The 11,445-nt window shown below is 38.3% G+C and overlaps 1 protein-coding gene across 1 annotated transcript; it reads left to right on the top strand.

The window, feature by feature from the left end:
* The first annotated feature begins 635 nt into the window (after window positions 1–635).
* On the top strand, window positions 636–11,098 carry LOC130438784 (mucin-2-like). Its single transcript, XM_056770952.1, has 12 exons — window positions 636–718; window positions 863–935; window positions 1,046–1,072; window positions 3,314–3,445; window positions 4,354–6,741; window positions 7,058–7,177; window positions 7,251–7,435; window positions 7,538–7,695; window positions 7,915–8,160; window positions 8,337–8,499; window positions 10,472–10,574; window positions 10,698–11,098. Exons 2-12 carry the CDS (start codon window positions 887–889, stop codon window positions 10,799–10,801), a joined length of 3,675 nt encoding a protein of 1,224 aa, XP_056626930.1. The 5' UTR covers window positions 636–718; window positions 863–886; the 3' UTR covers window positions 10,802–11,098.
* The last annotated feature ends 347 nt before the right edge of the window (window positions 11,099–11,445 follow it).

The raw sequence follows: 11,445 nt of genomic DNA, 5'->3' as shown, positions 1-11,445 counted from the left end.
TGTCCATATTTTTAAACACTTAAACTAGTGAATACTGTATGTTAAGAATCACATTTAATAATCCAGTATGTTAGTGTCCATCAATTCAACTATTTAGCGATAAGGTAAATAAATGTTAATGTCATACCATGAAATAATCAACTTATTTATGTTTACTATCACATTGGGACAGGGGAAGTTTTTTCCAATAGCGTGTAAGACATAGAGCATATAATAATGTTCGACTACTTTCAATAACAGAAGCCGGATTGAATTCATTATTTTAAATGATGAATAAAATAAAATGTTGGAGTTCACCTTTGTCAGAGGCATGAATGATTTTTCACAGCATTTGCCCTTACTGTTGACTGTGCTTTGTGTTTATAACTTTAAAAAAAAAAGCTATTCTTAAAGTGGGAGAACCATACTTGATGTGATTTAACCATATGAGTCATCATGAAAAGATCATACTGTATATCCTCATGCATTCCATCTGCATTGAGATCATTTAATCGGTGACTTATGAGGAAGCCCACTGTTCATTGAATATTTCCCTGTCACATGAAGAAAAACTAGTTTAGAGTATGTTAATTTCTGTGAATATTTAAAGCTCCACCCACATTTAATAATATAAACCAGCAGCATCTTACCACCAGCATCACCTCTCTGCTTCAGCTGCTGAAGGTATAATCTTTCTGATTTTGTGCTGCAGAAGCAGTTTATCTCAAGTAATATTCAGGTAAGATGTGTTTTAATATAAAATGGTAAATTCTTTGAATAATTAAATTTTTAACTACAAATGTGCAATAAAGAATGTTTAGTATTATATTAAAAATGTTGACATATTTTGTGAATGTTTCATGTTCATACATTATGTGTGCAGGTGCAGGACGGGTAGTCTGTCGCAATGAGGCTTTTAATCTCATTGTATGTGAGTGTTCTGTTGCTGATTAATTGTGAGTCTTTCATTTTACATCTAATAAGTGTTGTCCTCAATAATTATTTCAATGTGTGAACAGTTCAAATATTACATCATCAAAGTTATACTGTATTTTGTATATAACAGGTGAAATAATCAATGGACACAAACCAGGTACTGACTGTCATTAATCTTCCACCTTATGTCTTTACTGTACTGACATTGACTTTATGTTTTGATCCCTTGCTCTCCCTTGCTAAAATCAAAATTGTTATTTAATAAGGATTTTCTAAAGGGTGTTTTTTTTCTTTCTCCAGTCTTTAACAGAGAACTGCTTTATTTATTAAAATGTGTTCAAACATCCCAGCATTTTTAATTGAAAAAAAACAGCACATTTTAATTGACAAACCAATGTTTGGGTTCATCCCTTTTTGATCCAACGCTGGGTTGAAAATAACCCAGCACTTTACAGAGTGTGCAAATGAAGGTCCATTTAGCTTTATAGTTCCTGTTGCAGTTTTCTTTTTAGTGAACTAACACTTGTATCACTTGACCTTGATGATCTTTGATTTCTGCGACAAGCTTTGAAGCATGTTTGTTAATGTTATTTAAAAGAATTGTTTACAGAAACCATACACTTGGGTTGTGTTTCGCTAAAGCCTTGTTGTAGTTCTTATTAAACGAGTAGCTCTGAATAGACAAACGGTTGACTTCCAGTACTCATATGTTCCCCTGCCAGACAACTACAAAAATTCACATAAACTTGATAAAGGCCTACAGTATGTGCTCGTCCACCCAAACAAGTGTATTCATACATTATTAATTTCATTAATCATAATTTTTCAACTTGTTCATGTTTTCATTTAATGCTTATTATTATCCAACATTAAGTATTAGTATTAGCGGTGCACCGATAGGATTTTTGGGGGCCGATACCGATTTAAAAAAACAACTATCCGTCGATTCCGACACCGATATTGGTCTGTTACATACAGTACTATACAATACAAGCTTGTTTTTATGCATGAAATTAACTTGACTGAACATGGATTGTATCCGTTTCACATTCAACTGACCAACTTTTTCAGAGAGGTGCAAGTTAAGATAAAAATAACAATAAGACAACATGACAATCTACAAAGGGGACTTTTGATATCCAAAATTTATTTTATCAAGAACATTAACTCATATTTGACCCTTTCTTATTTGAACATTTCTTTAATAAACTTTATCGTTGTTGCCAAACTGCAAAGTCTAGGCCTCCCCCGTTTCAGTCACGTATTCCTTATTCGACCAGAAGACACTTATGCAGACTAGACAAAAATTATATTGAGACGTATTTTCATAACTTATGGTGGTGTCACAGCGGATTGCATTATGAATGCACTTCAGCGCTTAATTCATATTTAAAAGCTCATTATTATTGTTTTTAATAGCTTTTGTTTGACAATAAGAACGTTTGCAATGTTAAATAAAGTATATTTTTAATATGTGACGCTTAAACCATCATCTGAATGTTATTTATTTAAATATTTAAATTTATATCTTAAACGTGAGAATAGGATACTGACCTAAATGAACAACTAGTCGACCAGATAAATCTCAAGTCAAGGGCAGCCCAAGTGAAGTCTGTTAGAAATTTGTCCAAGACATTTTGGCCATCCCTGAACAATTGTTTTCTGCCGGTGCTTGGTTTACATTAGAACATCAATACATTTTTATAACTATAAGCTATATTTTTTAAAGATTGCATCTTGTTTTATCAAGGTTACTTATTTGCTCATAAAAAAAAGTTGGATAATTCCAAAAACATTCAATTGTGCCTCCATGCAGTTAGTTAATATACCATAGGTATCGGCCTTTTTCATGCTATTGCCTAAATGTCGATGATGTTAAAGCGGCAGATACATTTGTGCATCACTAATTAGTATCTTACTATCATCCTTACCAGCCTTAACAAAACTTTTGCAGTATTATAAAGTTCAAATGGCCCACAAGCAACGAGTATCGGGGTCCAAATGTGTTTGGAGAAATGGGAAACAGGGCCTCAGGTGAAATGTTTTTAAGAACAGGCAAGACAACATGTTGAAGTTCATGATTACGGTTTCAATAACACTGAGTTAACATTAACATATTTCCCAGAATATGGAAAAATGCCTTACAAACACAAAGCGATTAAAGCAGGTTTGGACCCCAATGAATACAAACAGATATAAAAATAGTTGTCTCTTTAAAAATGTATTATAATTACATAAAGATATTTGTACTATTTATTTTGTTATATTCAAAACAAATTAAGAATGTTGTTTGATACATCATCTCTTTTTGTACACAGAATCATTAGGGTGGGTAAGTAAAGACAGAATTGATTTCTCTGCTCATTGTATTAATGTGTGTGATTTGCTTGTCTTTCAGGATCATGTGCTCGCCCCCCAGTACTCTGCTGTCCTGGAGAAGACCACAACTGCCATCGAGGATGTTATTGTGATGAGAAATGCACCTATTATAAGGATTGCTGCCATGACTACAAACGGACATGCGGTCTAAGTGAGACAATATTCCCAACTTATTATCAGCTTGTCCATTAAAAAAACTCTTTATCTTTAATGCCCAAAGTCATCTACATAATGGTGTGCTATTAAAGATTAACATTAGTGATAAAAAAAATGAGAATCGCGCATGATACACAATATAAAACTTGCTTCACTTCTTACGAATTGCTCTCCTCTTGAGGCTAAAGTTAGCTATTCTTCTTGTATAGTGATTCAGTGTTCTTAGCTTTCCTGACAGAGCACTTGTTCTTTAAGCACAATTTCATTACTTTAATTTTCCTCCAAAAGTTGTTATACGATATTTTTCAACCTGGTGTCAAAGGATATACATACCTCTGTAAACTGTTTGCAGCACCACAAAATACATACCATCAGGTTACTATTGCTAATAGTTTTGAGACACAAAGTCCGCAGGGGGCGCTGTGATTGTTTTGCCCCAAATTATCTGCATTGTTCTTCATGCCCTTGCCCATCGAATATGGGATAGAGCATACGACGACGTGACTGCTTCTGTGAGATGTCAATGAGTAGCATGTACGGTGACGGTCATCTTTGATAACATTTCCAAATTCTCACAGCAAAGAAGATAAATAAATAAGTTCTGGAAAAAACAAATTTTTAAAGTACAAAAATATTTTGACAGTTATAATATTGAAAAGATGGGGGTACCAAAGCATAGTAAATAATTAGCTATCAGTTGTGTATTGATTATTGTGTAGTATCGTGTAACATTTATTAGTTTGTGAGACCAACTTGCTGCAGTTTAACATACTGTGTCCGTAAATAAATTTACAGATGCTTCTGAATTTGTAAGTGATAACTGATTGTTTGGTTCTTAATTAACCATTTCTAACGGTGTTGACAACTTTACTCATACTACCACTTATTTGCCCAAAACAACAGAAAACACTACAACTGTGATCCCCACAACCAGAGAAACAACGACCACTAAGATGTCCTCAACCACAGAAATCACTACCACTGAGACGCCCACAACCACAGAAACAACGACCACTGAGACGCCCACAACCACAGAAACAACGACCACTGAGACGCCCACAACAACAGAAATCACTACCACTGAGACGCCCACAACAACAGAAACAACGACCACTGAGACGCCCACAACAACAGAAATCACTACCACTGAGACGCCCACAACAACAGAAACAACGACCACTGAGACGCCCACAACAACAGAAACAACAACCACTGAGACGCCCACAACAACAGAAATCACTACCACTGAGACGCCCACAACCACAGAAATCACTACCACTGAGACGCCCACAACAACAGAAATCACTACCACTGAGACGCCCACAACCACAGAAATCACGACCACTGAGACGCCCACAACAACAGAAACAACAACCACTGAGACGCCCACAACAACAGAAATCACTTCCACTGAGACGCCCACAACCACAGAAATCACTACCACTGAGACCCCCACAACCACAGAAATCACTACCACTGAGACGCCCACAACCACAGAAATCACTACCACTGAGACGCCCACAACCACAGAAATCATTACCACTGAGACGCCCACAACCACAGAAATCACTACCACTGAGACGCCCACAACCACAGAAATCACTACCACTGAGACGCCCACAACCACAGAAATCACTACCACTGAGACGCCCACAACCACAGAAATCATTACCACTGAGACGCCCACAACCACAGAAATCACTACCACTGAGACCCCCACAACCACAGAAATCACTACCACTGAGACCCCCACAACCACAGAAATCACTACCACTGAGACGCCCACAACAACAGAAACAACGACCACTGAGACGCCCACAACAACAGAAATCACTACCACTGAGACGCCCACAACAACAGAAACAACGACCACTGAGACGCCCACAACCACAGAAATCACTACCACTGAGACGCCCACAACAACAGAAACAACAACCACTGAGACGCCCACAACAACAGAAATCACTACCACTGAGACGCCCACAACCACAGAAATCACGACCACTGAGACGCCCACAACAACAGAAATCACTACCACTGAGACGCCCACAACCACAGAAATCACTACCACTGAGACCCCCACAACCACAGAAATCATTACCACTGAGACCCCCACAACCACAGAAACAACGACCGCTGAGACGCCCACAACCACAGAAACAACGACCACTGAGACGCCCACAACCACAGAAATCACTACCACTGAGACCCCCACAACCACAGAAACAACGACCACTGAGACGCCCACAACAACAGAAACAACGACCACTGAGACGCCCACAACAACAGAAACAACGACCACTGAGACGCCCACAACCACAGAAATCACTACCACTGAGACGCCCACAACAACAGAAACAACTACCACTGAGACGCCCACAACCACAGAAATCACTACCACTGACACGCCCACAACCACAGAAATCACTACCACTGAGACCCCCACAACCACAGAAATCACTACCACTGAGACCCCCACAACCACAGAAATCACTACCACTGAGACCCCCACAACCACAGAAATCACTACCACTGAGACCCCCACAACCACAGAAACAACGACCGCTGAGATGCCCACAACCACAGAAACAACGACAACTGAGACGCCCACAACCACAGAAACAACGACCATTGAGACGCCCACAACCACAGAAATCACTACCACTGAGACGCCCACAACCACAGAAATCACTACCACTGAGACCCCCACAACCACAGAAGCAACGACAACTAAGACGCCCACAACAACAGAAACAACGACCACTGAGACGCCCACAACCACAGAAATCACTACCACTGAGACGCCCACAACAACAGAAACAACTACCACTGAGACGCCCACAACCACAGAAATCACTACCACTGACACGCCCACAACCACAGAAATCACTACCACTGAGACCCCCACAACCACAGAAATCACTACCACTGAGACCCCCACAACCACAGAAATCACTACCACTGAGACCCCCACAACCACAGAAATCACTACCACTGAGACCCCCACAACCACAGAAACAACGACCGCTGAGATGCCCACAACCACAGAAACAACGACAACTGAGACGCCCACAACCACAGAAACAACGACCATTGAGACGCCCACAACCACAGAAATCACTACCACTGAGACGCCCACAACCACAGAAATCACTACCACTGAGACCCCCACAACCACAGAAGCAACGACAACTAAGACGCCCACAACCACAGAAACAACGACAACTGACACGCCCACAACCCCAGAAACAACGACCAGTAAGATGTCGTCAACCACAGAAACCAAAACCAGTATGTGCTGTGCCAAATTGATCCATAAGTACTTTTATGTTATTTTGTTTAAAAAGGAGTATGTGCTCATGTGAATTAGTAAATGGATTAGACATTCACATCGTAACATCCAGCAACTTCCTAGCCTATGAAACAGAATAGACTTCTGTAGATCATGTCATTTTTGAAAGTTATTAAGTATATAGAAATAAACTTCCATCCCATTCCCTCCATCCTTTACCTTTATGAAGGTGTGGAGTCCTCATCTATTATTATTCAGTGGACTATTCAATGGGTATTATGAATGCGCTTCATCGCTCTGTGTTCTTTCTTTTAGCTGTGACTGATCCATGCCTTTCACTCAACTGTACTGAAAATGAACGGTGTGGAGAGAGAAATGGTGTTTACGGCTGTTTCTGCAAAGACAACAACACCAGACCTGAACCTCACTCCTTTGGTTAGAATTACTTCACAAGATAATCTCAAATGTTAAAAATGTATATTTTTAAAGCTGACAATTTTTTTCTCAGGTTCGTCTCAAACCTGTGAGAGCAGTTCAGGATCTATATCTCTGTCTCGCTGTCAGCTCTTTGAAGCTGGTTTCTCAGCTCAAGTTTTTCATCTCAATGACCCCAGCTGTAGAGGAACCATCCAGAATGGAAGAGTGCAGTTTCACTTTGATAACAATGATCACATCTGTGGCACCAGACTTGCGGTAAGACTCAACATTAACATACAATTCACATACACCCGTTGAATCAAAACAATTTTCTGACTTTTAAACTGTGTTTAATCAAAAAGTGTCTATTACCCACAGTCCAATGCAACTCATATCATCTATGAGCACTTTATTTTGGTGAAGCCAGAGTCAGCCGCAGGTCTCATCAGCAGAGAGAAAGTACGGAAGATAAATTTCAGCTGTGTTTACCCCAAAACACAAAATCTTTCTATGATAGAAATCAACCCACTGGATATGTGAGACTAAACTTCTGCTTTGTCAAACTTTCATTAACAAACACTACAGCAAAATCGCCAGTGTTGAAAAGGTCAAATTTACTCTCATGGTGTATTTATAATCCACAGTCTTAATTTGACCTCTGTTAACACTGGCTGTATCTATTTGCAATATCTTTCATAGTACACTTTTTTATCTGTATTCTGGGTTTTAACTCTCAAAATTGATTATTTTACCAGCATTGTGCAAGATAATCTTCCCGCTGGTGAAGGGAGGTATCAGTTGCGAATGGTTCCATATCAGGATTCTGCTTTCTCTCAGCCCTTCGGAGTTAGTTTTAATGCAGAACTCAACCAGTCAATTTTTGTTGAGGTTGGTGTTGACAGGGTTGACAGTCGTCAGTTTGTCACAGTGATTGACACATGTTGGGCTACACCTGTGAATGATCCAGATTACAGTCTGCGCTGGGATCTCTTCATTAGAGAGTAAGACACAAACATTTGTACCAAGTCCATCGGTTCTCTAATTTATACAGTAATTGCATCTTTTTCCCATCAAAATCTACATATGAGGCATACTTCATGAAAATATTTGACTGAGCATGCCACATTTTATAGTGCAATGCAGTCTGATGAGTCAAATTATTTCTCAATATTTTTAGGTGTCCAAATCCACAAGACAACACAGTGAAGCTTCTTCAGAATGGCAACTCAACAACCAGCCGTTTCTCCTTCAGGATGTTTATCTTCAACGCAAACGCAACTAAAGTTTACCTGCACTGTTCTGTTCATCTGTGTCTTCCGGCCAACAATAACTGCTCAACTGTGAGTTTTCAAATAATTCACAAAATGATTTAATGCCCAGGGGTCTAAAACCAGTAAAAATGATGTGTGCTGTGAGCGGTACCAATCCTCACAATATAGCCTAATAGGCTTTAGGCAGATTCAAGTCTTAACATAGCCTACTGTCATGTGCACACAATGTTTTTTATAAACACATTTTGACAATACATAAATCTATACAAATATTTATAACCGTTTACTCACACAGACATACCGTTCTGTATGTTTTGTAAAAATAAGATTGATCGTACCCAGGAACTTATACATATTTTGCATAGTTTGCTAATATTTTGCCAATTTCTACTATTAATAAAGCTCTCATTATGATTGAAGTAATAACACGTTATTTACTGTATAGAACACACAAACGCGTTGGTATAGTAAGTTTTATGTTCAAAAGCATGGGCGTAAATCTCATTTAACAGTAGGGGGGACAATACACATAAAATTTCTCAACAGCAATTTTTGGAGGGGACACAAATAATACAGTCAAAATTGTACTAACTACGACACAAAGCGACAGTATGAATTAGGTTTATAGCTTTATCATGCAGACTTGCAGTTATATTAAAACTGAACTGACACATAATGTAATATAAGTGAACAAAAAGCTTTTTTCCATTTATATATATTTTGTGTCTCTGTTGTGAAGACAGGAAACACATATAAAAACACACTACCCATGATACTACATGTTAACAATGAGTCACTTTATAAACACTTGTTATACTGATTTATACTATAACATCGTCTGACAAAGTCACCGTACATCGACATTAATGAGTGGTTGTTATGTAGTGCACTGCCTACGTCAACAAACTTTGTTCATGCTCGTGTACCCAAACAAACAGTCAGTAACAGTGACAGATGCTTCAATTCTGAGTTGTAGTTGATGAATCGCACGAGTTTCATTAAACTGAATGTCTATCTTATCCGCCCCGCACATACTGAACACAATAGATGCTGAGAAAACGACCTTCTCAAACTGTGTGAAAGCTGTGCAGCTTTTGTGGACGTTACATATAGTGACAACGTCACAGAATTGTAACCTGTATGTGCGCGGCTGTGTGTGACACGGGACCTGAATGGCAGGATTGGTGACTAATTGTGGCCGTTAATGTTCACATCATGCCACAAAATGTTCACAAAATAAAACAATGTATCGGAAACGGCTTCGGCGTGTTAGTTGCAGTGTGTGACGTCCTATGTAAATAGCTAAGTAACGTTTCCATCGCTAACATAGCACATTCATTTAAAAATACGTCAGTAATCAGCATTTTTTGCAACAACTAATTTATTAATGAATCAGCATCAACTACATTAAAGAGAATCACTTCATTTAAAGTGAATAAAATAGCCTTCTTACTGCAGTTCAACAACCACTGAAGAACTGAGCCGCTTACCTGACTTGAATGTGTTGCGCAATGTGCAGGTGAGATGAACGGGGAGAACAGGCAGTGGGCCAAACCACTGTGAGAGGCAGGGGAGGGGGAACTCAACAGTTTATAAAATTAAGAAGCATTTTTTCCGTTTGTATTTTCTTCTAATTACACAATAAGTTTAGATAAACATAAATATATTCATGAAAATAGACCATGTCAGTTTACTTGATTTTGGAATGGAGGGGGAGGTGTCCGCTCCGTCCCCCCCGGAATCTACGCCCATGTTCAAAGGCATAACCGTGTTGTCTCGCCGCTTCCTCAGAAAAGTTGACATGGATGGTAATTTCATGCTCTTACGCGTGACGTCACTAGAGGGCGCTACTGTACTTAAATCTTAAATCTCCGCATGTTTGAATTATATATCTCCTTATACTGTATGTGACTCATAAAAATGATTATATGCGAGTGTTGAAAAGGAAAATTATGTCGAGTAAAAATATAATAGTATTATGATAGTGAACATAGACCTTAAAAACAAACACCTTAACATCGGATCTACCTTTAATCTTTAGAATTGTTCTTCGGTACATCCCCTGAGGACGGGGAGGTCTGCGGACTTTCATCACAGTTCTTCTATATCCATGGGTCCTCTAGTCTGGTCTGGTGGAATTTCAGGTATATTTTACTTCAAAATCCTTTATGCTGAAGATTAATAATGTAATGGGTATTTAATTTATATGTATTTATTTTAATATTTCATGTTTTGTAACTTTAAAATGCACTGATACATATTTACAGATTCATGGAGCCCAGAAAATTGGATGGCATCCGGAGCTCCAGGTCTCTGTGGTTGCTTGATCGTTCTGCTGGTTTCACTACTGAGTGTCTGCACCATCCTCTAGGATATTTACACAATTTAGTTTTAATGAATTGTATGTGTAAATTATATAATCTATAAAATATCCTAACATTTGATTTTTCATCTCTAATATCGTTATTTGTTTTTCTAATGAACAAACAGCAATGGTCTTGTTTTGACCATTTTATTATTCTTTCTAGCATGATAATATAAGATTCACTGTTGATTTATTTTTTCTTCTGTTGCATATTTAAATATAAAAAGGTTTTCCTGCGTTTAAACAAAAAAGCATATTGTCAAAATAAAGTTCCCACCAAGCAAAAATTGGGAAGAAATGTGATTACTGTTGGTGCCAGAAGAGCAGATGTGTGTATTTTAAAAAGTACCAGTCTACATTAATTTTTACACAGATTTTCTAATGGGATTTATAGAGAAAAAAAATGGGCAGACAAAATGTTCGGAGAGCAGTTCACTGCCTAAACGTACCATGTTGATGGCATAAAAGAATGGCCAGACTGGTTCAAGGTGATAAAAAATACAACCTTAACTCAAAAAGTATCGTCATAGATAATGTGTCATGACAAAGACATGAAACAGAACCCAAGTGCAGACAGCTCTTAACAAAGTACATTTTATTGACAAGAAGAACTTTAACAAAAATAAAACTTAACATAAACATAACTTAAA

The sequence above is a fragment of the Triplophysa dalaica genome, chromosome 17 (assembly GCF_015846415.1).
Source record: "Triplophysa dalaica isolate WHDGS20190420 chromosome 17, ASM1584641v1, whole genome shotgun sequence".
Classification (NCBI taxonomy): Eukaryota; Metazoa; Chordata; class Actinopteri; order Cypriniformes; family Nemacheilidae; genus Triplophysa; species Triplophysa dalaica.
This window is presented reverse-complemented; position numbering and strand designations above follow the sequence as displayed.

Excerpts from the sequence above, each read along its gene's own strand:
- LOC130438784 (XM_056770952.1), top strand. The coding sequence starts at position 887 with ATGAGGCTTTTAATCTCATTGTATGTGAGTGTTCTGTTGCTGATTAAT. Across the intron at positions 1,073-3,313 it reads AATCAATGGACACAAACCAG|GATCATGTGCTCGCCCCCCA; the intron begins GTACTGACTGTC and ends CTTGTCTTTCAG. Across the intron at positions 7,436-7,537 it reads TCTGTGGCACCAGACTTGCG|TCCAATGCAACTCATATCAT; the intron begins GTAAGACTCAAC and ends TATTACCCACAG.